The 26,910-nt window shown below is 44.2% G+C and overlaps 1 protein-coding gene, 1 long non-coding RNA gene and 1 other non-coding gene across 3 annotated transcripts in view; 1 reads left to right on the forward strand and 2 right to left on the reverse strand.

Moving 5' to 3' along the window:
• Window positions 1-4,671, reverse strand: part of KLHL7 (kelch like family member 7) — a 24,871-nt gene extending 20,200 nt beyond the window's left edge. Inside the window, exons 1-2 of the mRNA XM_068152441.1 lie at window positions 4,364-4,671; window positions 380-482 (exon numbers count right to left, since the gene is read on the reverse strand). Coding sequence (XP_068008542.1) covers window positions 380-482; window positions 4,364-4,483 — 223 coding nt within the window. The 5' untranslated portion in view covers window positions 4,484-4,671. The remainder of the gene's footprint in view (window positions 1-379; window positions 483-4,363) is intronic.
• On the forward strand, window positions 4,668-25,854 carry LOC137448186 (uncharacterized). Its single transcript, XR_010988993.1, has 4 exons — window positions 4,668-4,905; window positions 7,414-7,469; window positions 21,314-21,360; window positions 25,457-25,854. It is a non-coding gene; the product is annotated as an uncharacterized lncRNA (long non-coding RNA).
• TRNAK-UUU (transfer RNA lysine (anticodon UUU)) lies at window positions 25,752-25,824 on the reverse strand. Its single transcript has one exon. It is a non-coding gene; the product is annotated as a tRNA-Lys (tRNA).
• Window positions 25,855-26,910: the final 1,056 nt, after the last annotated feature.

Here is a 26,910-nt window from a genome sequence, read left to right on the forward strand (position 1 = left end):
CATAGCATAAATGCAACAATATTTACACTTGTGAAAGCCCATTTCATACACAGAAGTGTCTAATGATGGGAAACAATGGGGCAGACATTCTGTCATGAGATTCAAAACTCCCACTTTTCAGAGAGACCAACTCTAATACGGTCTATGTGCCCCAACTAATGAGCCAGATACATTTAAAGTAACACTTGGTCAAAATAGTTAAAAGGAAGATGAGGGCAAGGGTGAACAGATGAATGGAAGAACGACAAAATGAAGGAAATGTTCACTTACACTTGTCCCTGAAATTAACAATTTTCATAAAATAAATAGCTTATCAGCCACAAGTCAAACAGGATATCATCATGAAAGCTTATAATCAATCAATTTTGAAAAGACTTACTAGTAAACATCAAGTTAAAAAAATGACTGGCTGAAGCGAGTACAACACGGTGAGCTGGGATCTTTCTGTCTTGAACCATAAGAATGACATCACACAGAGTTTTCTAAATCAGAGGGGAAAAAAAAAAGACAACACAAAACCTGAAAAAAATAGAAATTTCAAAAATCTTTCAACAATATTTCTTTAAAAACCATTAATGGAAATTAATTGCTTGTCTTAATCCACACAGCTAAAGGGAATTATGTAATGAAAAGGTTTTGTGAAAATAATAGTATCATAGTATCAGTCAGGGTTGGAAGGGACCACAAGGATCATCTAGTTCCAACCCCCCTGCCATGGGCAGGGACACCCCACACTAGATCAGCCTGGCCAGAGCCTCATCCAGCCTGGGCTTAAACACCTCCAGGGACGGGGCCTCAACCACCTCCCTGGACAACCCATTCCAGGGCTTCACCATTCTCATGGTGAAGAACCTCCTCCTCACCTCCAGCCTGAATCTCCCCACCTCCAGCTTCATTCCATTCCCCCTAGTCCTATCACTACCTGAGATCCTGAGAAGTCCTTCCTCAGCCTTCCTGTAGGCCCCCTTCAGATACTGGAATCAAATCAAAGTTCAGTAACCTAAACAACTAGCAAAATTCACTCTAGTGATGAGTTTGTACCTTAAGGATGATCATGACTAACAGAAGCTTTGATTAAAGGTTTTCCTACAGCACCTACATCAGCCTCCAATAACAAGCTCTGCAGCACATAGCAGAGTTTGCATTCATATGCCACTGCATCCATCAGTGCTGTCTTCTTCATTCAGCTGCTGATTTCCAAAAAAACCTCAGAAGAGCCTCAGATCTGAAGCCTGCCACCATATTGCTCAATTGGGGTGAAAGTGATAAGCAACTTCCAAGCATTTAATGAAATATTTTAAAGAAAATGTATCCAAAACACACTGCTTCTATGGCAGGGTTTGACTGGCCATGCCTGATGAGCAACCAGCTTCCAGACTGAAAAAAATAACAAGAATTTCTCATTTCTTTGCTATTTATACACTAGTTAGTTTCTCCCCTAAAGTGAGCTGCCATGCACTAGAACAGGAAGTGAGAGAACTCAAAAGTTGTCAAGAGACAGGAGGAGAGTAGGTGATTGGGGTAAAACCACATAATCTGAATAGATTTGCAGATGGTATCCTAAGAAGATATTTCCTAAAATAAATGTACAAGTTAATTGTAACATCCTCTTTACTAAGAAAGAAAAGCTGAGCAGCACTGCTCCCTAAACACAGGAATTCATTTTTAGCTACTGAAGGTCCTGGAACTGCTTTCAGAAACACCTACCTATACCCACCCCCAGTACTAATCCAGGAGAAGAGCACTTCTACTGTGAGATGTAAACACTTGCTTAGAACAGTGAGAGTGTGTTTTCACATGCAAACATCATCATCTAAGGCACACCTCAGGAGGCTGGGGATCCATATATGCATCCCCTTCAAATAAACCTATTGTTTGACTTCCTGAGAGGACACTCAGAAGCACACATTGGACAAAATAGCTTTTTTAACAGTATCTTTTAATTAGTAGCTAGATGGGGGGGGGGGGGGGGGGGGGGAGAGACAGACTTTGGAAACTAACCATACAAGATACCGTAAAAATCATGTGGCAAAGATTTGCTTTGAACTCCACGCTGCATTTCTAAGACACATGCAGTATCTCAGCTCAGCATCTGAAGCACCTCAGATATTCTGAGGCCCCTCTGCGTGTGGGAAGAAGCACCTGACAACCAAAACAAACCATCATTCTCATTTGTTTCTCTGGGTGTGACTCTTCTATTTCAACTAATGCTCTTCTGAGGATTTATGAACTTCTTTTCAAAAGCACCCATTGGTGTCCCTGAGTTGCCTCAATGAAGCAACAGATGACTGGTACTACATTAACCAAAGGACACACCCAAGCATGAGCTTGCATTGGGGTGCTTCATCTTCCAAATAACAGGTTCAGCAACACCTCGCAACTCTTCCCCAGCTTCAGTCTCAATTTCTTCACTCTTGGCTTACCTACACTCAGCAACAAAGGATTTATGCATGTGCCCTGTAGAACTCAAAGACATTGGCCACCTCACACTGGAGATGAGCAAGAAGTCCTCCGTGTACTAAAAATACTTTCTTCCAACACCTTACCAGTATTAAGTGCAGGCAGCTAGCTCTCAACTCCCGTATACACAGAGGCTGCTTCTAGATCCCAGCTCACACAAAAAAAGCAGCCTCTCCAAAATTAGCTGTACTTTCTAATCAGCCCATTTTCCTACAGCACTAAACTAATGCATTTAAATAGCTAGTGCTCCACATACATGCTGCTATTTCCACCACAGAAAAATCTACATTTAGGTTTTATAACCACAGCATAGTTTCCAACTTATCACAATACATGAACAAGCTGCCTATAAAGCCTCTTAAACTTTAGCACAACTCATTAGCTGAACTAGTTCTGAACTCAGCTACACCTTGTAATGTTTGCAGAAACAAAGCCTACATCAAAACAAGTAGATAATAGGCTTTAAGCCTCGACTTCTCTATTTGAAGTCTTAGAAACCAATTTGCTTTCTCATACATAGGAGTTTAGTTGCACAAAATGGTTTCTGCAGACAAGACAACAGATTGTGTATTAGTGAGAGAATACCGGGGGGGAAGGGCTTGTGAAAAGCAGAACTAGCAGTGCTATCATTTGCTAGAACAGGACCCCAGTTGCTAACGAACACAGCACTAACACTGGAAGACAAACAGCTAAGCCTAGGAGATACAACACATGACAGTACCCAAGTCCCCAACTGTTCTTGAACAGCTGGTTTCAGAGTCAGCTTTAATTCTGGCACCACACCACCACTTTTAAATGAAGACATGTACCACAATCAACCCAGCTTCTCCCTTGAGGGTGGGGAGGTTAGAGTAGATGATCTCTGGGGTCCCTTCCAACCTAAGTCATTCTATGATAGCAAGAAGCTATACTGATCATCCTTCAGCTCTCATCTTAGAAGTCTGAGATTTTTAAGAGGGAAAAAAAGATTAAAATTAGTATTTACTTCAGTTTGGACAGCTCAACTGAAATCCACTCATATACTTACCATTTTGGTTTTAACTCTTGCTCTGTTAGTAAGCCACCTTTAATAAACAGTAGGGTATTGATCTAGGCATCTGATCTACCAAAAAGGTGAGAATTTGCAAAGATGAGGAGGGCATTAGTCCCTTATACCACTACTGGCTCCTCAGTGAGGTGGCCAGATGTAGTTGGTATGATGTGTATGAAGAAATGCCACCTGTGAAATTGAACATAGTTCCAGGTTGCCCCTCTCCCCCCACTGCAGCTTCACTACGCTGATACTGTTGCTGGGGAGTACACAGTCATTTTATTCACAGTTCTTGAGTAAAATCACCATCATTATACTCCCTTCAGGTTTCTGCTTGAAAAGGGATATGGGACTACTCTAACTAGAGAATCTCAGCCATCAATCGCTGCTTAACTTCAGCCCTAACACAAGCAAGATGTATTTGATAAGGAAGCAGATTCATCATGTCTTCTGCCGTTGCGGTACAATACGAACTTGTTACACTCGTGTCGGCGTGCGGCAGCGGCGGCCCAAGCCTCCCGGAGTGGTTCAGGCCTATAACCCTACCCCGGCAGTACCGAGCTGTGGTTATTCACTGCGCTCGCACCCAGACGACGGAAAAGCCAAGCAAGCCTTCCCGCAATACGAGGGCTTTGCCTGCGGAGCAGCACTGACTCCACCGGTACCGGCCAGCATCCCCGGCGGGGCTCGGGACTTAACACCGGAGAGCGCGCTACGGCTTGGCTCCACGGGAGCCAGAGAGCGTTACAGGGCGGCGGAGCCGGGTAACACACAGCCACCCCGAGAGCCGCAACCGTAAGCCTCGGGCCCCGCCGCAGCCCGCCACGAAGCCGGCGCATAGACCCAGACCCCAGCGGGCCACCGCTGCCATACCTGCTTGCGCATGGTGTTCATCACCCCCATAAAGCTCGCCAGCAGCTTCGCCTCCTCGCGGGCCGCGAGCTTCTTCTCCGTCTTCTTCTTGCTGCTCTTCTCAGACCCAGAGGCGGCCATGCTCCTGCACCCTCACTGCCGCGGACACCGGCGGCCCGCCGCCCTCACCGGAAAACATGCGCTGCCGGGCGGCGAGCACCAATCCCCGACGCCCAGCACCGGGTCCACGAAGAAAAGGAGCAAACCACACCCGCCGGGTCGGGCCCAACAGTCGCCGCGGCGGAAAGGCTTCGGGCAGGGGCGGGGCCAGGGCCAGGCGCGCTGACGCCATCGGCCGGCGCGCGGCCCCTCCGCGGGATAAACAAAGGGCGGAGGGGTGCGCGTGCGTGGGGTGTTTCTGCTCGTTCCGGGCGCCCCGCGGGGCCGGGGCTGAGCCCTGCGGGTGGGGAAGGCGCTTGGGATCAGCCAGTCCGACCGTGGACCCTACTCTACGAAGCTCACCCTCAAGCACCGCATCTAAACGACCTTCAAACACACCCAGGGTGGGTGACTCACCCACCTCCCTGGGCAGCACATTCCAATGCCTGACCACTCTTTACCTGAAAAACAATGTTCTTAATGTCCAGTCTAAGCCTACCCTGTTGCAGTTTGAAGCCGTTCCCTCTTCTTCTATCGCTAATTACCCGTGAGAGTGGACTGGCTCCGACCTTTCTCTAACGTCTTTTCGGGTACTTGCAGAAAACCATGAGGTCTCCCCTCAGCCTCCTTCAGGCTAAACATCCCCGGCTCCTTCAGTAGCTCTTCATAAGATTTATTCTCCAGGCCGTTCACCAGCTTCGTTGCCCTCCTCGGCACGCTGTCCAGCACCTCGCTCCCTCTGGAGGTGGTGTAGCTGCCCTCCAGAGGGGCCGGCCGCGTCTCGTTGTACCCGCGCGTGAGCAAGGGGCGGAAAGGGACAGCGCCCACGTGGAGGCCGTGTCGGCTCCCTCCTGAAGCACCTCACAGCTATCTTTTACTTCATTGAAATAGACAGACTCAAACAGCTATCACTTGACTTTTCAGTACGTTTGACAATTGCACCAAACTCAGTGGTGCAGTCAATGTGCTTCAGTGAATGGATACCATCCAGGTTGCCCAGAGAAGTGGGGATGCCATTTGCTAGGTTGGACTGGGCTTTGAGCAACTTGGTCTAGCAGAAGGTGTCCCTGCCTATGGTAGTGGGGTTGAAACTAGATGGTGGTTAAACCATTCTATGATTATATTATATAACAGTAAAAATGAGAAATCTACACCTTTTCAATAACTTGAGAAAACTGGGAATGTGCATCTGGCCAATTTCAGCTTTCACAATGTAAAGAAATTATCTGTAGAGTTTTAATTTCAGTTTAAAAACAATCAAGAGATACCTACATTATGTGTGGGATACACAAAAATTGCTATGCTGGGCCCATGAGTGCATTCCTCTGTTCTAGGAGATTTCTTAGTTAAGGAATTTAGCTTGCTAAATCCAATGTCAGTTCTTGTGCTCGTAAGAGCTGAGGTGAGGAAGGCTAAAGCAAAGGTCTGCCCTCCTTCCCCTGGAGAGTTAATTTTAAGCAAAGAATTTACTGCTGGCTCCTGTTACACTGACGGACACTGCCTGAGCACTTTAATACAGTGCTACCACTCTTGAGTTCCTTATTTTGTACTTCACTGTCCCTGGGGTGGGCAGAGTTAGCTGACCTAATGAGTAGCATTAGTATACAGCATTAGTCATACAGCATAGTCCTAAGGAAAAGTAGCATTGGTAGCACAGTTCTTTAGCATTAGTCATAGCATCAGAAGAGGTGTCCAGGGAGATGGCTGTAACACAGGTAGGCAGCTAACACGATGTCTGTATCCAGACCGGGCTCAAATGAGGGGTCAGCTATACCCAAATCCTGCAAGCAGCTTCAGTGGGATTTCAGAGTGTGAGTGACCTCCAATGCAGGGAACCTCTGTACTCCATAAGGGGCAACATTCTACAAGGCCAGTTTCTTTCATCGAGTTTTCACTTCATCAGGCCACAGTATGAGGTGAACAACTTGTGAGGGAGCAGTGGGGGCCAGCTGCTCCTGGTGGTCCAAGAGCAGAGTGTGATGCCAAGGCAGGTGGGAATGGCTGCATCACCAACAGGGAGCTGGCATGCTGTGTGAGAGAGTTCTAGATTTACTTTAAATGCTCTTGAGATTAAATGTCATTTTAGCTAAGATTCTTATTCCTTCCTAATGAAATCAGCTATTATTTGTGTGTGTGCACATATGTGTGCATACAAGCACTACCATGTATAACAGGAGAAACATGGTGAAAAAAAACCACCAAATATACAGAGTTCCTTGAGCTCAGGTCCAAGATACCAGGACCTTGAAGGGATGGCAGAAAACACTGTAATCTCACAAATAAAAATCTCTTGTGCAAGTTTTTGAGATAAAGGCTGGAAAGAAGAGGCAGCTTCTTGTGAAACCTGAGAAATTAAATTGAAATCATGTAAATGAATAGGCAGTTTGTAACATTTAATACAAATGGAAGCATCATAATGTGCTGAGTCTCTTCTGATACTGTTAAAGCACTCCACAAACATTAACAATTTAATTATATCCCTTGATTCACAAACTGAGGTTGAAATTAAAAACTGGAAAGGATTATCTTCTCTAAAGCTCATTTTATTTCTGAGCTTGACAGGGAAACCATTGATCTGGCACGAACAAAATCATATCCATTGTGGTTTCTGAAGCGTATCAAATTGCATTTTGAGTGATCTGCTAATGCTGCTAGGCATGCTGGCGCAGGACAGATGGATATCCTGAACTGTTTTAGTGAATACTGTTTACTTAATCCAATAATCTCTAATCCATAGTGTGGCAGGGATGTGTTTCCAGTTGAATTGATAAATGTATCATGCTGAAATGTAGGTGATTACCAAGGCCTAGCTCTGTGGTACAGATTCAGAAAGATACAGGTGGATCACATTCAGCTCTTTATGCTGGTCTGGGACTGAAAATTAGAGTATTTACAACATCATTTTCTTTCAGGGGTGTATGTGCTCCTTTGGGCAGGAGGAATGCTCCTCAGTTACTCTGGCATTGAGGTGAGATTAATAATTTGTTATACACTGTCTAGAAATGGTGACAATTCATCTGTCTTGGTTTGTTTTTTCCAATTCACAAAGTGGGACAGAAAGTAGAAGTTCTGAACCTGAATGTATGTGATATCTCATTATGAATGGTGTGGAGAAGGACCTGTGAGTCCTGGTGGACAAGAAGTTATCCATGGGATAGCAATGTGCCCTTGTGGCCAAGAAGGCAAATGGGATCCTGGGATGCATTAAGAAGAGTGTGTCCAGCAGATCGAGGGAGGTTCTCCTCCCCCCTCTATTCTGCCCTCGTGAGGCCCCACCTTGGATCTTGCATCCAGTTCTGGGCTCCCCAGTTCAAGAGGGACAGGGATCTACTTGAGCGGAGTCTACAGGGATGATGAAGGGACTGGAGCACTGCCCTATGAGGAGAGGCTGAGAGACCTGGGGCTGTTTAGTCTGGTGAGGAGAAGACTGAGAGGGGATCTAATAAATGTATATAAATATATGAGGGAGGGCTGAGTGTCAGGAAGGAAAGGACAGTTTATTCTCACTTGTGCTCTGTTATAGGACAAGGGGCAATGGATGTAAACTACAGCACAGGAAGTTCAACCTCAACATGGGGAAGAACTTCTTTACTTTAAGAGTCTCAGAGCACTGGAATAGGTTTCCCTGGGAGGATGGAGACTTTCAAGACCTGTCTGAATGCATTCCTGTGCTACCTGAACTAGATTCTGTGGTCCTGCTCTGGCAGAGGGGTTGGACTCAATGATCTCCAGAGGTTCCTTCCAACCCCTAACATCCTGTGATCTTGTGAATGGAAACTCCTGCCACAATATGGATACATCTGTCATTTCAGTTTTGTGTCTTGTTTTCTTGAGTCTGGGTCTACTCACCCATCTCTCCATGCCTCTTCTTCATTCAGATGAAACAACACTGCTCTCAAAGCCTCTCCCTTCCTGTCTTTACCCATCCTTTTGCCAACAGTGTCTCTGCCTTTTAAGGGCAACACAAGCATGTTTGGGAAGACAGGGAAGCTGAGGAAAGTTGTGCCTCTAGCAGGGACATGAGAGAGAAAGAGAGGATTGTGCTGAACATCTTATGCCAACTTGCAGCACAGCTTTCACTGTGAAAGGAAGGCTCCCAATGGAGCCCTGTGCTCTTCCCACAGAGGGCAGGAGAAATCCCTCCTTCCTACACCAAGCCATCTCCCTGCAAAACACAGTGACCCTATCTGAATTATTTGATGCTATTGTTACACTTAGCAGTATTCCCACCCTGTTCCATTTCAGTGCTGTAGCAGAATACTCAAACCCTTTCAGTCTGCTTTTGTGGCAGGTTGGAAGCCCTCATCTTATGTTGGTGTGGATGACTGATGGGTGCAAGCAGCGCTACTGTCATGAGTAGAGCTGGGAACCCAGATGAAGGAATGAAAGCAAACAGAAACTGTGACTTGGGATTGGTAACAGGCTTCATTCAGTGTGTATTGACTGAAGAGGAGCTGGCATATTTGGCATGAAAGCAAGGTTGCTCAGATGAGGCCCTAATTATATGTTTAACAGGCACCACTTGTAAAACCAATTCCCCTCTTGAATTTGTGATCACTTCATATTCATTGGATTAGAGAAATAGGAGCAAACATGTCACAGCAGAGAGCAAATAGATGACTGACAAGCACTCAGATCAGATACTACCAGATTAGTGGAAATACGACATCAAGGATGGAAATAGATGCCTTATGGCAGACAGCATGGAACCAGGGATTGTCAGCAGGTGTGGGGTTTTGAAGTGGACCACATTAGCCAGCGTGCCTTACTGTATGCATTAAGGAGATCAAATGTTTATCTCCTTGTGCTTGCAAGAGTGATAAGAGAACTTAAGACTTCCTGAAATCAATATTCTGGTTCTGACTGACACATTTTAAACTATTGCTATCTTCTTAGGGGCATGCTCTTACTGGCTGGCCTTTTCTGAGCAAGGGTGCTTTGTCCTACCTTTTGTCAGTCCCTCAAGCTGCGCCAGAGCACGAGGGGAAATTGATCTGAACAGTTTCCTTCTGTTTGAAGTGTATCCACGATACTCACACCTCTACAGTTTACTAGAGGGCCTTCTGATTTCTTGGCTTGGAGAGTTGTTTTAATGCCCTGTATTCAGGTTGTTTCCAGAGTCCAAGTACCCTTTTCACATGGCTGTACTTATCTTTTTTTGTCCTTTACCTTTTTTTTCTTTCTTCCCCACCCCCATTATGTTTTAGAATTGTGTCTTAAGTACTAATGGAAGGGAGACTTTTTTCCCCTCACCCTGCTGTAAACTGCTTACAGTTTTCACAGATTGACAGACTGCATCGAGTTGGAAGGGACCCTCAAAGGCCATCTTGCCCAACCCCCCTGCAGTGAGCAGGGACACCTTCAACTAAATCATGCTGCCCAGGGCCACATCAAGTCTGACCTTGAATGTTTCTGTTCTGATAGATGTGTCAGTTGCATTAAATCTTTGAAGACAGAGAGAAGAGAAACTAAAATGGAATTATACTTTGTTGCTTATTCATCATACAAGGAAATTGGGGTTTGGAGGGGATGTTGCATCATTTTTGCATTAAAGATTTTGCATTAAGGTCACCTCTGAAAACCTGGACCACAGAATAATATACAAGTGCAGCCCCAGCTGGCAAAGGGATTCTTTTTCACACTGTGTAACTGCTGTTTGTACTGCTTCATTGCTACCTCTTGTTCACCCAATCAGTAGTGCTTACCTGAAAGCAACACATTTGTGCCAGGGAGCAGGAAAAGTGGGGCTGCTGCAGGGGGGAGCCAGCTGCTGAGCAGGCCCCAGCCTAGCAGGGTAGTGCTTTCAAGGACAGGATGCCATCTCTCGTGTCTGAACAGGGCCAGGGTAGTGACAGGACCTGCTGATGCTCATCAGGGAAGGTGAGAGAACAAGGAGCTCTGGCCTCTGGGCAGCAGACAGGGGGGCCTGGGATGTGGTGGTCACAGCACCACAGCCTGCCCGTGCAATTCAGGTTTGGATGAAAGAGGTTCTTCCAGCAAGACAACACCTAATGCATTTGGTTTTGAAAGCACACCTCCTGCATTCTACTAAACTGAATTTCATGCTGTATAATTGGACCATTGTAATAGGACTCATTTGTACTTCAGTGGTGAGGCTTGGGATGTGATGGGATAAGGAGTGAGTGGAGCTTTGCCCTGTAAGCCCAGGTTGGTATGGGCCTTTTGTCAGCCAGTGGTCCTTTTTCACAACAGCACTTCCATTTTACTTCGTTGTGGAATGATTTATCACCCCACCCAGCCAAAGAAGGCAGCTGTGACAAATGCATGTAAATACTCTGCAAACGATTTCCTTTTGGGAACAGATAAAGCAAACAAAACAAGGAAAGCAGAGGACTCCCTGGAACCCTGTTTGGCTGACCCCAGCCAGTGGGTGGGAGGAAGTTAATTCTGCCGCGGGAGATGTTGCACAAAATCATTAACATCCTCCACTGGCTGAATACATCTCCTGTGTTTTGGCAATGCCTGGAACTAGTTCCAAACCTTTTCCTCCATTTAGCCTTTCCACTCTGAAGAACAATAAATATTTAGGCTGTCTACAATACTGCTAATCCAACCCACTTCTCTGCCTTGTCCTCAGGGAAAAATGATGTTTGATGTGTCTTCAAGCCAGTTAACTGCTATAGCAGAAGTTGTAACAACAGCAGTAGAGCAGCTGAACATAGCAAGCCATTCTGAAGTATTTAGGGTTGGCTTTGCCCTCTGCTGGTAGCAGAGGCTGCTGCCCTCCAGAGCTAGCCTGTGGGAGCTTGCCAGGGACTGGGTCAATGCAGCCTGAAGCCACTGCTGAGTTTCTGGATAGTGCAAAAGCCCTAGGCTTCCGTGCCCATGTGAGGGAAAAGCAAGCAGCCCTAGCAAGGGAGATTTTGTAGCAAGGTCATAATAACTATAGGATTAAATATAATTAAGTCCACAGGGGAATAAACTAAAAAGAAAAGAAAAGAAAAACACCCTTCTTGATTCTACTACTTAAAGTCACTGAGCATCAGCTTAGTGAATACTTACACATATGCTCTTTTAAATGAGTCTGAAATACCATAACCTTCAAGTGACAGTATACAATAGGATATTGCCTGTCTTCTTCCAGCATAGTCTGTCCTTCTACATTTTCTAGCCACCAGAGCCCCTCTGCAGGGGCTTTCCTCTCAAGAATTAGTCTTTTCTTAGGTGAAATGTAGCAAGAAATGGATTACCTACCTACACCTAAATAGCTCCTACTGGGCATGACTCTCACTGCTAATAAATCCACTTGCCAAGCAGGGGAATTCAGGCATTTTGTGTTTAAGTGTCTGAACTTGTTTGAGCTCACAGCAGGTTAGCCTCCAAACTAGAAACAGAATCAGGGAGTAGTAGAGCTGTTTATGCAAATGTTTTGATTAATGAGTAAAACTGCTGCCCTGTGTTAGAGAGAACATCAGTCTCACCCCAGCTAAGGTTTCAGCGGTTCAGAGATTTATTTTTAACCAAATAATAAATGTTACCTGACCTTTCAGTAAAAATCTGTGTTTGAAATACTTGAGTGGGACTGTTTTCAACATGCATTTGTAACAGCAGCTTTAAATATGCGTTTTTAAAGTAGGAACAAGTAGGACAATGCAGGAACGGTGAAGCCAGGAACTGAGTTTACCTTTGTGCCTGTGAGCTTTCCCCACAGCTAAACTGAGGCACAGAAAAGGGGTGTTAACAATCAAAGGTGAGCAAATTTTAGGTGATCTCACCTACCAGTGGGGGCTTGGAGATGTTAGATTTCATCCACAGAAAAAAAATTGTATCAGCAGTTCTGACTCACAGCTTTTGACTGGTTTTTCCACAGTGGACAAGGCTTATTCCTGAGACCCTTCCACTTAAATAAGTCAGTGAATGGCTTCTTGTTCAAAAGCAGAAAAAAAACAACCTGAAAACCCACCACCACCAAAAAAAACCCCAAAAAAGGTTGTCCTCATATAGAGAAAACCTCTGAGGTGTGTTAGAAGGACTGTGGTTAGTAGGTGAGAGAGATTCTCCTCCTCCTCTATTCTGCCCTGGTGAGGCCTCCTCTGGAATATCGTGTCCAGTTCTGGGTGCCTCAGCTCAAGAGGGACAGGGAGCTACTAGAGGAAGTCCAGCACAGAGCCACAAAGATGATTAAAGGAGTGGAACGTCTTCCTTATGAGGAGAGTCTGAGGGAGCTGGGGCTCTTTAGCTTAGAGAGGAGACTGAGGGCTGACCTCAATGTTTATAAATATGTAAAGGGTGAGTGCCGAGAGGATGGAGCCAGGCTCTTGCTGGTGATACCCAATGACAGGACAAGGGGTAATGGGTGGAAGTTGAGGCATAGGAAGTTCCATGTGAACGTGAAGAAGAATTTTTCCACTGTGAGAGTGACAGAATGCTGAAAGAGGCTGCCCAGGGAGGCTGTGGAGTCTCCCTCTCTGGAGATATTCAAGACCTGCCTGGATGTGTTCCTGTGTGATCTGGTATAGGTGATCCTGCTCTGGCAGGGAGGTTGGCCTGGATGATCTTTTGAGGTCCCTTTCAGCCCCTGACATTCTGTGATTCTGTGTGAAACCCTCAGGGGAGCACACATTAGATTTTTTTTCCTTTTGTAGCAGCACACTACTGAAGAGCAGAACTGCCTTCACAGTGATGGTGGATTCTATCCTTCTTCAAAGGCAGTCACAGCCTCTGTGCCCCACCATTACACATGATGATAGTTCTATATATACATTTTTAAACAAATAATATTTTTCCATGCCAAATACTGCCTGGAATAGGATGCCTTCAAGGAAATACTGTGTGAGTCATCCTCCAGAGACGTGCAGTTCAGGCATCTCCTTTGGAACAAAGTCATGCATATCCAGCTAAAAGACCCAATTATAAACAGTATTATGTTACTCACATAATTGCCCCATGGCCTTAGAAGCAATCTGGGCTTTTTATGACAGTAAGAATTAATGTTGAGTTGTTGATGTTAAGAGTTACAATAATAGGATAGAATGCTGTTTCAGTGATAGTTTGTTCTGGATTATGTTAAGAACAGAACTATGAGCCTGTGATTATTTAAGACTTGTAAAACTTTTACTCCTTGTTAAAAGTTTGTTTGGATGTCTGAATGCAAAAAAATACTGTCTGAGGGCTAATTCTCGTGGGAACCTCGGAGTGGATGGAGAACTCACTATCAGTTTCGGTGGGTAAGATAGCAGCACTCAAAACTTGTGTGGATTGTTTTTCCCTGTGTACCTTTCTGTATCACAGAAACACTTATAAAGTAGATTTTCATACATGGGCTTAATACTGGCTGTGTTTCTCAACCCCTTGGCTCTAGTTTTTATTCTCCCTGAGAGAATACCTCTCTGAGAGGTATGAGAGAACTAAGGCAAGGAGGAAAAGGGTAAGGAAGAGCTAAGTATATCACAAAATCACAAAATATAGCTGGTTGGAAGAGACCTACAAGATCATCCAGTCCAACCTTTGACCCAGTACTGAGGGGTCAACACTAAACTATGTCCCTTAGTGCCAGGTCCACACACTGCTTATACACCTGCAGCGATGGTGACTCCACCACTTCCCTGGGCAGACCATTCCAACGTTTGATAACCCTTTCAGTGAAGAAGTATTTCTTAATATCCTAAACCCCTCCTGGTGCTGCTTGTAACCATTTTCTCTAGCCTTGTCACATGAAATCAAGGAGAAGAAGCTGGCCCCCTCCTCCTTCCAACCTCCTTTCAGGTAGTTGTAGATGGTAGTATAGATATATTAGAGCCTGTTTGTGCAGGTGTGGGATAGTGTCTCACAAGTGACAAGCAAATGTTATGGCTTATTAAGGAGGAGTGAAATAATTGTGTGTGACCTGACACAGGAAATTCAGGGAGCATGGAATCCATACATCCAGCCAGCTGGGCCCCCACTCAGCTGTAATACTTTCCTGTTATTGCTGCTGCTGCTCTACTAGAATATTGTACTGCTAGAATACTGTACTGCTAGAACAGTGTACTACTAGAATTCTGTACTACCAGAATAGGTGGTGTTGCTTTCTTCATTCCTGGGACAGCATGCCTGTATCATATGGGGCGAGCAGAAGAGTAAATCATAGGCTGAACTTCCCTGCCCTTCAGACAACTGGTAGGACCTGGGGTGAATAATAAGGGAGCCCAGAAAATACAGGTGATTTATCAAAGTAAAAGGACTACACAGACAAGTACTCTCATTTTACTCAAAGAAAATAAAATACCTAGACACTCTAATCCTTCTCTTCCCAGTCACCCAGCAGATTGAGGGGTTTTTTTTTTGGAGATGTTTTATGATGCAGAAGTGGAAAATCTTGAGAGCCTGGAGCAGCCTGGACTCTGAGAACTGCTGAAGGACTAATGTGTGTGCTGTTGGGAGTAACTAGCTTTGAGGAATCATCTTGGATTGACATTGATGTATTTGTCATGTTCATTTGACTGCATATTTGTTTTGCAGATAGGAAGAAGCTAGTTTGAAAGAAACAAGTAATGATGACCAGTGGAAGCTATTCTGCAGTTGTTTTCAGCTGCTTTCTGGAGTAAATCATGAGCATTGCTGGGTTGGTGTCTTTCACCCAGTCCTCCAGTGGCAGCAGTATCTCCCTATCTCCCTACCTATAATATATTTCATTTTGTTCCATTTTAGTGTCCTTCCTTTTAGATTCTCCCTGAGCTCTTAGCTATCCTTAGTTAAGAATCACACATCTGTAATGTTCCCTTCCTTTATTTTGCTTGCACTGTCTCACAGCTTTTGTAACCACCTATCGATTCTCTCTACATTATGAGCCAAGGTTATGTGGCTAGGCCATATAGGATTACATCCTTGGGATGGGCAGCTGAACTTCTGGGTGTTGACAGAGGTAACCAAGAGAAGGCTGAAAAAATGCATTGGATAGGAGGTTACAAGATGCATTAGGTCTGTCTGGATCCAAGCTCAGATGTTGCTAAGTGAGTACTCGTTGCAGAGATGCTGGGAATAGTATGGCTTTCAGGAGGGGGACAATATGGTTTCTTTCAGCAGTGCATCATATTCCCCTTTTAGAAAATAATCTCAAATTCAAACAAATTAATAGAAATCTTTGTGTAAATGTCAGACAGTGCCTGTTACAAACTGACTTACCATATGTCACTTCTTCTCTTGTGGCAGTGTGTCAATTTCTTCCTAATAATACACTCGCAGCTGGGGTATAGTAGGGGCTTTACTGGTTTCCAATGGGCAGTGAGCAGAGTTACAACATGGTTACTGGCCCACTTTTGTCTGAAACAATCTTCTCTCTCCTCCCCTGCAGACAATAAGATTGTTAGATCCAAGACCAAATTAATGCTGTTGTGAACAGCTGCAAATCTGCTGATGTCAGCAGAGCTGTAACCACTTAGTAAAATACTGAGTCCAGCTCCTGGTGTTTGGGGGGTTTTTTGATGGATTTCAGTGGAATGATTGTATTCAATCTATCTGTAATTCTCCTGAGTTTTTCTTTAGATGGATGTGTTTTTCCCTGTCCTGTGTAGTACTGAAGCATGCTGCCAAGCAGTTGCTTTTCTGATATAAGTGATTTTTGCACCTTACAAAGCAGATTAGAATCTGCATGGATGAACTAGCCACATCGTGGAAACCTATGAGATTGAATAAGGAAATATAAAGCTTTGTATCTCAAAGGCCAAATAAACATAATAGCCTACAATGCAGGAACTGAGGAGTAGAGAGCTGTAGGCCAGCTTAGGAGCAGTCACTGCTGATTCCAAGGATTTATTTTTTTCTCTCCTGAGAAGAATGGAAACTCTAAATTGGACTTGAGAAGGTGGTGGGACGGCAAAATGATCTCCAGTGCCTTTAGCATCACCTTCCATACCAAAGCTGCTGTGCCCAAAGCGTGGTGGAGCAGGTTGCTTGACTTTCTGGCACAAGAAATTGCTTCCAATAGTTGTGTCTACATTAGGTTAGGTTGTGCTGACCCTATTCCCTGATCAGGGCAGCTGAATGGGAGTTGCATTCCGCTTCATCCCCTTTGAGTTGTGCCTGTCTCAGGAGTTTGCATTCTTTGTGTTGAAATGGTGGATTGCTGGGGTTGCTTAGTGTGGACAAGAGGAGACTCAGGGGTGACCTTATTGCTCTCTACAACTACCTGAAGGGAGGTTGTAGACAGGCAGAGGTTGGTCTCTTCTCCCAGGCAGCCAGTACCAGAACAAGAGGACACAGTCTCAGGCTGCACCAGGGCAGGTTCAGGCTGGAGGTCAGGAGGAAGTTTTACACAGAGAGAGTGATTGCCCATTGGAATGGGCTGCCCGGGGAGGTGGTGGAGTTGCCATCGCTGGAGGTGTTCAGGAGGAGACTTGATGGGGTGCTTGGTACCATGGTTTAGTTGATTAGATGGTGTTGGATGATAGGTTGGACATGATGATCTTGAAGGTCTCTTCCAACCTGGTCTGGTCTGGTCTGGTCTGGTCTATTCTATTCTATTCTATTCTATTCTATTCTATTCTATTCTATTCTATTCTATTCTTAAATAGGATATTTTGTGGGGGGGGGGGGGAGGGAAGGAAGAAAGGGGAAAAAAAAGTATTGCTTCTTTAATTGAGTCAAAACAAATTTCTGCCTGGACATTTGTATAAGTAAGAAATTCTTATATTGGAAGAAAGTTCACCCTTCCAATATTCATTTAAATTATACATTGGAGTATTTACAGATTACTGAGGTGGGCTCTCTAGGGCTGACATGAGCATAATATATCAGCAGTCAGCATCTCCTGATTTGTGCAGAGCGATGTTCAGGCAGTGTGAACACAGTGTGATTGATTCAAGCGTTGTGAATGACAGTGGTTTGGGATGCTTACAATGAGCAGCTCACAGAAATGAGGAGATGTAACAAAATTTGTAGCACTGAGATGTAGCAATCTGATGAAGGATACATGTCTGAATCATCAAGGGAAAACTCTACTTACAGGATGAATTCTGAGTGTCCCCTATTCATCTTGCTTAGCCTGAGGCTGTGGAAGAGCAAAGAATAGGTAATTGTTCCCACACAAGAACAGACAAGTCTACATTGAAAAGATTATGAGTGAAACTAGCAGCATTCAGGGACATTGCATTCAGTGTCCGAGGAGAAAAAAACTTCAGCCTGAGACCTTGAAGATCAAAAGGACTTATAACGCTTAAAAACCCTTTTGAGAAGACACAGGAGGGGAAGAACACCTTTCAGAAGGTCCCTGTGGAGACAAACTGACAGACACAAAAGGAGAGAGATTGTGAAGGGAATTTAAGTACATCAGCCTTCCTAGACAGGAGGATGGCAAGCCTAACAGTTGTATGTGTGGACAGTTACACCATATTAGAGAGATCTTTCTTAATGCAAGTAACAGATAATAGAATTTAAGCTGGCCATTCCTTACCTCTGTCATTGATACTAGAAAGAATGGAAGTACAGTCACAGAATGCCAGACTGGAAGGGACCCCAAGGATCATCTGGTCCAGACTTTCTAGGTGACAGTGTAGTTTGAATGAGATGGCCCAGAATCCTGTCAAGCTGAGTCTTCAACCAGACCAATGTAGGGGAAACCACTGCTTCTCCTGGGAGAGCATTCCAATGTCTGTTATCACAGTGAAACATTTTCTCTTGGAATCTCCCCAGCAGTATCTTGCACCCCTTGTAAAATGGGAGTTTCCATTGTCCTGGTAGTCACTCTTTATGTACTGGTATGTGCTAATAAGGTCTCTGCTAAGCCTTTCTTCTCAAGTCTGAACAAACCCAGTTCTCTCAGCCTTTCTTCAAAAGGCAGTTCTTCCAGTCTTTTGTACAACAGAGGCCAAAACTACATCAGTACTCTAGGTGCAGTCTGCCAAGTGCTGAGTGAGGCAATAACTTCTTTACCTCTCCTGGTAATGCCCTTGTTAGTAGCACTAGTAGCATTTAGCACCATCTCTGTGGGTGATGACTGTCAAAGAACAGGCATTAGTGCTCCTAAAAGTATGATTTAATGTACTGTTGGCTAGGTGGAACTGTTTGAAGGAGCCTTGTGTAAAATCCTTTTGAAGCATCTTTTTTTCTTGTTAGCAGACATGCATTATTTACTGTGAACATGGTGGTTTCTCTCAGCCATGGGACTAGAATCTTTCAGCACATTTCTAGGCTGCCAAGCACTGACAGCACGTTTCTAGTCAGTGGGGCCTAACACCTTGGGCAGTGCTTTTAGCGTCAGTCATCTGCTGCCCACTTTGCCAGTCCTCTTCCAAGTTCTAGACAGCCTTGAAATGCAGGACAAGTGTACTCAGAAAATCTGACAGAGCACACATCAGGCTTCCTATCTCTTCACAGACTGAGCAACTGCTTAGCACATCATACATTTTGCTCTTCCTTGTTGGCCTCCCGGGCACAGACATTACTTCTTTCCAGTTTGTCCTGCATTATCTCCCACTGCTGTCAGCAGCATGAGCTGCTTCTCCAGTGTGAATCCTTCAGTGAATCTTTGCCTGTTGCCAAGTTTAACATCCAAGGCTTTGCTGTCAAGGCTCCCTGTGATACCCATACTAGTCTTATTTCCTCTCCACTTGCTTTCTACTGAATTTCTCTCATCACTGACAGAATAGAATAGAATAGAATAGAATAGAATAGAATAGAATAGAATAGAATAGAATAGAATAGACCAGACCAGGTTGGAAGAGACCTTCAAGATCATCGCGTCCAACCTATCATCCAACACCACCTAATCAACTAACCCATGTAACCAAGCACCCTGTCAAGTCTCCTCCTGAACACCTCCAGTGATGGTGATTCCACCACCTCCTCAGGCAGCCCATTCCAATGGGCAATCACTCTCTCTGTGTAAAACTTCCTCCTGACCTCCAGCCTGAACTTCCCCTGGTGCAGCCTGAGACTGTGTCCTCTTGTTCTGGTGCTGGCTGCCTGGGAGAAGAGACCAACCTCTGCCTGTTTACAACCTCCCTTCAGGTAGTTGTAGAGAGCAATAAGGTCACCCCTGAGTCTCCTCCTCTCCAGGCTAAGCAACCCCAGCTCCCTCAGCCTCTCCTCATAGGGCTTGTGTTCCAAACCCCTCCCCAACTTTGTTGCTCTTCTCTGGACTCGTTCCAGCAAGTCAACTGATGACAACTGCAACAATCCCTTCACATTATTCTTCTGTCCTTAGCCTCTCTTCATTATTTCAGTGAATTTCTTTCATGTGGCAAAATTTCCTGACTTTGTGTATTGTGATTTTCCTGAAGAATTCATTAATTTTGGAGCACCTGCTCATTTGTTATTGTTTTGCTTCCTGCATGAGATAGAAAGGGAGGCAAACAACCTTCTTTTGTTAAATTGAAGCCTTTTTGGGGTTGGGTTTTTTTGGTTGTTGTTGGTTGGTTGGCGTTGTGTGCGTGTGTGTGGGGGGGGGGTTATGGTTTGTTTTTTCTTTTCTGTTTTCTTTTGTTTCATTTTTCCTGGTGAGTCTGATTTTGTGCAGTGCTAGTTTGGTTTGGTTTTGTGGCAACATCTGTCCCAGTGTGCACTTCTTTCATGGGAAATTCTTCTATAAACTTACTCAGAAGCAACAGCCAGGATCTGCTCACATCCAACCCATCCCAGACACAGGCTGCACCTGCAGATACCCCCTGCTAGCACACAGCATCTGCCACACATTGTTATTCTATGCTCCTCTCCATTGAAATGAACAGAACAGCAACAACAGATAGATTGACTTCCTTAGGCTGGGAGGAGGCTACCAAGTTGTGGCAGGAAGAGACCTCAGAGATCATCCAGTCCAACCCTCGACCCAGTACTGAGGGGTCAACACTAAACCATGTCCCTACGTGCCAGGTCCACATAGCACTTGAACACCTCCAGGGACAGAGACTCAACCACTGCCCTGGGCAGACCATTCCAGTGTTTGATAACCCTTTCACTGAAGAAATATTTCCTAATACTCAGCTTAAACCTCCCTTGGCTCAGCTTGTAGCCATTTCATCTAGTCCTGTCACTTGCCACCAAGGAGAAGAGGCTGCCCTCTCCTTGCTCCAACCTCACTTTGGGTAGTGGTAGAGAGTGATGAGGTCTCCCCTCAGCCTCTTCCAGACTGAACAATCCCAGCTTCATCAGGTGCTCCTCATAGGTTATGTGTTCCAGGCCCTTCAGGAGCCTCATTACCATTCTCTGGGCATGCCCCAGCAGCTCAATGTCCTTCCTGTAGCACGGGGCCCAGAACTGCACACAGTATGTGAGCTGTGACCTCACCAGTACAGGGGAATGATCACCTCCTGGTTGCTGCTGGCCTCAGTGTTTCTGATGCAAGCCAGGATGTTATTTGCTTTCTTGGCCACATGGGCACACTGCTGACTCTCTTCAGTCATTTGTCAACCAATATCCCCAAATCCCTCTTCAAGTTGCAGCTTTCCAACCACATGTCCCCAAGTCTGCAGCTACCATGGGCTTGTTGTGACCCAGGTGGAGGACCTGATACTTTGCCTCATTGAACAATTAGCCTTACAATTAGCCTTGGCCTATCTCAAATGGTTGAAGGCTCCAGTTTCATTTGAACAAATAGCAGAAACTCATTTCCAGCAAAAGAAGTTAGATCTGATGCTTCAGTAAACATATTAATTATCAATTCTTCTTTTCAGTTGTTGTGAAGATCTATTTGTATTTCTGAATACAAAGAGAAAATGTAGCAAGAATAGATACTAATTTTTTTCCATGCAAAAGTATGGTATTGTGGAGAGAGAAAATCTCACATGTAAAGCACTTCATGTACTGTGTTTTCAATTTCTACTGTTTTTCACAGCTAATTTCTAGTGTCTTGCTTGTTGTAACAAATCTGTGTTTCAGATTTTCATATGCTTGGAGTGCCACAGTAGTACACAGAAGTGAATAAAGTGAGTAAAGTGAATACTTACTTGTGTTTTTCAAAAGATATTTCACAGGCTTATTTCATCTTCATGCAATCATTTAAAATTATCTCCCCAGGTCATTCATGAGGTTTGCATAATTTCTTCTAATCCTTTTTCATTGTATGTCTAATCCTTTTACATTGCTTGATGGGGTTGCACACTGAAGTATCTAGAACACTAACATTGTTTTGTTGCTTTCAATGCTGTAGTAGCTCTCAGTGCGTGGATTTGAACCAACTCTGCGGGTGTTAGAAGCTTTATTTAACACATAGGCAGAGAACTCTGTGTTCAACCATATCCCCTCCAGTAGATGTCATCATGACAATTGAGAATACTGCTGGGGATACTGGTGATGAGGCCTCCTGTGCCAAGGCAGGAGAAGAACTTTGCTGTAGTAGACTTTGTTTTGACAAGGTAGTTCTGTTAATGCATAGAATTTATAGAGAGCTTTTCATTTCTGTAATGCTTTGAAAAACAGGGCAACTACTAAAACACAGTTCCAGGCAGGTCAAACAGGACTGTGGTCCATGGCAGCGGTGTCTATAAGCTCTGAAAGTGGCCATAAACGCAGATGGATGTGGGCAAACATGCATGTGCAACACTCAAGTTGTCAACTGCTGTCACATCTACTAAAGAAATTGAAAGACATCCTGAGTATATTGTCTGACTTTTGTTAAATAGCTGATCTGGTCATGAAGTCCTGCCTTAGAAAAGACACCATCAGACATCTTTTCCCACCTTGGGAGTCCCAACAGTTTTGACGTACTATGTGCTATGGATCTAGTGTGTGTTGTCCCCTCTCATTTCAGCCAGCGCTACAGCTGTGTTGTTCATGACAGAATGATCGTATGTCAGATGTCACCAGAGCACAAGCTGAGCCAAGTGAAGCAAGAAAGCTGCTGAGCTGAAATGTGACTTTGTAAAAATCATCAGGGTGCAGCTACATCAAATAATAACTCCATAATTTGAATGTTCTCTTTTGTCTAGATAATAGCCCTATGAATAATAAGGTTTTCTTCTGTGAAATGTCAGGCTTTGGAGAAGCACATAGCAAGAAAGCAGAGCACTAATGGCCTGAATAACTTAAGAGTCTGCTTCTCCTTCTTGGTTCATTCTTCAAGGCTGAGGGAAGTCTCTGTGATCAACATTACAAATCTGAGGGAAATGCTTAGACCAAATTTGTGACCACCCATAAAAAACACAACAAGGAAAGCAAGTCTTGCTGGCAAGATTTTATTCATTGTTCACATTTTTATATAAGAAAAGGACATTGGATGGAATTTTGTCCTTGACCAAGTGGAAAGGCTCTCTGCTGGCAGGAAAACAAAATATTTAATCAAAACAAAGCAGCAGATGCTCTTGACAGATCAGGAACAGGCATTTGTCTGGCTGTTCTGAGGAAGCAAAACAATCTCAGCTAAAACATCAGAAAAGCTCCCTAAAAGTCTAAAATAAAATAAATGGGGTAATGAGAGTGGTACAAAGAATGCATTTGCTTTAAAAATATGAAATCATCTTATTTGGGAACTGCCAACTTAGTGTAGAACTGCAGGGAAAGCACATGTCTTTATCCTCAGGATATTTAGAGTGTTTTATTTTTGAAGTTAATAATGAAAACAGAATGAAAAATAAAAAGATCCCACAGCAACATTTTAAGGACTGGGAAGATATAGTTATCAACTACAAAAGCAGGGGACAAATTTAGCTGTAATCTAGTAGCAAAGGTAACAAAGGTAACTACCAGCATCATGATTGCTTTGGATTTTGCTTCAAACACGTGAGGGTTTTGTTACACATACATGCCTATTTAATAATACTTATGTTCCCATTAACAGTGTTCCCATACCTATTCTAAAAGCATTTCATAACATTGTAATTTAGCACTCTGAGTTTCACTTAAGTCTTAAAATATTCAGCCTGTAACCCATTACTTTGAGAGGAGAAACTAAGCATGGCTGATAAAAGCCCAGAGATAAAAGACCAGAAAATAATCATGAAGAGAGATAACTCAGTTGTCTGCATCTGTCTTAAAGCAGGGTCAAATATACCTAAACTGTTCTTAAAAAAAATGAGCTGATATAATTCCACATTTTTCCCCCAGTGATTTGCTCCAGTTGCAATGCTATCTGTACAGCTAGAGCAGGGCTTCCTCATGCTGACCCTCCATCCCCCTTGCAGCTTAGCCCTGTAATTTATCACCTTATCTGTTTCAAAATAAACATCATCCACTCCAAGGGTCATGAAACTTAACGGTGTAGCTGGAGCCTTAACTTTTCCTGGGGAAGTTGCTTGAAACGTGGAATCTTCAGACAAGAGCTAGTTCTTGTACCCTGGAAGGGCTACAGCTGGCAGGAAGGTGGGTCCATGGCAGTTGTGTTGGGTCAGACCAAAGTGTTGTTGCTGTACAGACACACTTATGCTGCTTTTTAGGGCTGCTTCCACCAGTTCTGTATGCAACCAACCAAAGTACATGTACTAAGGGCTTACTAAGAGAGGCCAAGTGTTAGGGTGCCCAGGCACCCTGGGCAAGAAGAAGACACATGCACTCTGTAGACATGGGTCTAGCACCCTGACTTTTGGGGCTAATGTGATTACATCAGAAGAGAGAGCTTCATTTGTTTCAAAGGAAAAGCTGACAAGTGTGACCCAAGGCTAAGCAGTAATGAAATGTCAGCTGGTGGCTCTGAGCCCAGCTGCACCCTGTGTTCATCACATAACCACAGGCGGAGGGAGGAAGCGGTGAGCACAGCTGGGTTGACCTCATGTATGCTGAGCACCAGCCGGGCTGCAGTGCAGCTCTGCCCTGGTCCTGGATGCTGCCCCAGGGGGAGTAGGACAAGGCTTGGTTTGCTCACTGGGAGATAAATCGTGACTGTAAGCATCTCCTGAAAAGAAGATGCAAGACTTGAGCTGATCGAGGTCTCTGACAGCCTTTGTTAAAAGCCGTCACTATTCTGTCATCCAGCAGCAAGGCCATAAGCACACACATGCAAAATACAGTCAACATATCCAGGCACCTGTAGGCCAGGAAAGGAATTTTCTGCAGGAATAATAATTTTTGAGCATCCATGAAAATACAAAAATCCTTGGATTGCCTTGAATCATTTTTTTTTCTCATCTTTCTCCCTTTTACTTTCATGCCATACCCACCAGCCCTTCCTGCTCCTCCTTGTTTACACAGTGTGAAGGAGCTCCCAGTGAGGCACCACAAACACATGTGGTTAGGGAGAGGAAATGCAGCTCAGCTGTGATAATTAAAATAGCTGTGACACTTGAACTGAACTGCTAATACCAATGTAGGGATATTGCATAAAAGGCCTAGTGGCTAGGAGTGTTTCTTTCGGTACTTGATTGAGGGGGGAGGACGACTGTAGTGCTGCAGGGGGACTGTGTGGCTGGACTCACAGGAGGTACTCTGCTATGGTAGATCCTTGCCATCTCCTACCAGCTTCCCCCTCTCAAGAACAGCTTTTCCTGCATTCATTCCTATTGTGGTGCCTGGTTGTAGTTCTTAAGAGAAGCCACAGAAAAGCTTTTCCCCTTCCTTACCTCAATGGCTTGTTTCTAGGATTCTGGACAACATGGGCTTTGATGTAATCTTTTTGTCTTTCTACTCAAACAATTAATCTTGTAAACTGCTGCACTTACAAACCCACATACGTGCTTTTGACCTCTGCTTTTGAAGTGTGAGGAAGCAAAAGTAATGGATTTCCTAGCTCCTGTGTAGTAAGGATAGTTTATGTATTATTCATGATTATTATCATTTGATTGCCATGTTTTTAAATCTTTGCCTTACATTAGTGGTACAGTAAGAAGAAGCTTTATCTGTTATTAAATCCTCATACAAGCTTCTCCTTAAAATTTAATCAAAATCTAGAGCTATTAGATTTTATTTGCTAGTGTTGTAAGCTTCATCCCACAGTGCAAAATCCTGACATGGAACACGTTGTTTAGAGAACTGGCCTTCCACAGCAAGCCAGACTTGGGTTTAGATTTGAATGATGTGAATTTAGACTTTTGGAAAGCTTTCAAATAACAGAATAAATGAACCTTTTTCTTTTCTTATTTTCTTTTTGAATAGAATAGAATAGAATAGACCAAGTTGGAAGAAACCTTCAAGATCATCGTGTCCAACCCATCATCCAACACCATCTAATCAACTAAACCATGCAACCAAGCACTCCATCAAGTCTCCTCCTAAACACCTCCAGTGATAAAAAACTGCCAGCAAGAACCCAGCCCCTGAGGAAACTGCTTGGAGATGGTCAGCACAGGGATGAGGACCACCATCCAGTGAGGAACAGGGGACAAGAGGCAGACTCCTGCTTCAACCCCACCCCAGCTCCTGCCTGCAGCCTCCTAAAGGATGAAGCCTCCGCCTGAACAGGGGCTTGAACCCTGGACCCTCAGATTAAAAGTCTGATGCTCTCCCAACTGAGCTATCCAGGCTCATGAATGAAATGAAATGTAACCATAATTTAATGGAATAATTTAATCATAATTTAAAGTAATAATAATAATAATTTAATAAATTTAATTTCTTTCCATTGTAGTCTTTCTGTAACAAATATTTCTTTGCAATAGTAGCAAATCAAGGCATTGTAGCATCACATTTGTGTGCGAATTTTGCCAGGTAAGACTAAATAAGGAGACCTAAGGAGAGTTCCAGGTTGCCAGGAGAAGTCCAGGTCAGTAAAAAGCATCACAGTATCACAGTATAACAGTATCACAGTATAACTTAGGTTGGAAGAGACCTCAAGGATCATCGAGTCCAACCTATCAACACAGACCCCATAACTAGACCACGACACCAAGTGCCACGTCCAATCTCCCCTTGAACGCCTCCAGGGATGGTGAATCAACCACCTCCCTGGGCAACCCATTCCAATGACGAATGACTCGCTCAGTGAAGAACCTCCTCCTCACCTAAACCTCCCCTGGTGCAGCTTGAGACTGTGTCCCCTTGTTCTGGTGCTGGTTGCCTGGGAGAAGAGACCAACCCCTTCCTGGCTACAACCACCCCTCAGGTAGTTGTAGAGTGCAATGAGGTCACCCCTGAGCCTCCTCTTCTCCAGGCTAAACAACCCCAGCTCCCTCAGCCTCTCCTACTAGGGCTTGTGTTGAAGGCCTCTCCCCAGCCTTGTTGCCCTTCCCTGGACACGTATAAGAAAAGCATAAGAAAAAAAAAAGCTATTTTTAACTAACTCATAGATCCTGCAAGGGATTTTATTTAATGTTTAATATTTTTTTTAACATTTTGAAATTCTGTTGAAAGGATTGAATTCCACCAACTGACCTACATAGTCTTTATAGAGGCCTTCATTCTTGATCATTTTCCCTTAAAGTGCTTTATGATCATGTGAGAAATCTGAGCCTGTGAGATCTTCAGCGTTTCAGACTCAAACAGATGTTAGTGATCTTTCCACTTTCCTGGAAAATCTGTTAGAGAGCTTTCTGCTGGAGCAGTTTTCTGTCAAAATATGGATTTGATAAAATGTAACTTCCTGTAGGAAGGTACCAAGTTCGATTTATGTT

The sequence above is a fragment of the Melanerpes formicivorus genome, unplaced genomic scaffold, assembly GCF_026170545.1.
Source record: "Melanerpes formicivorus ecotype bairdi unplaced genomic scaffold, bMelFor1.0.p_v2 SCAF_23, whole genome shotgun sequence".
In the NCBI taxonomy this organism is placed as follows: Eukaryota; Metazoa; Chordata; class Aves; order Piciformes; family Picidae; genus Melanerpes; species Melanerpes formicivorus.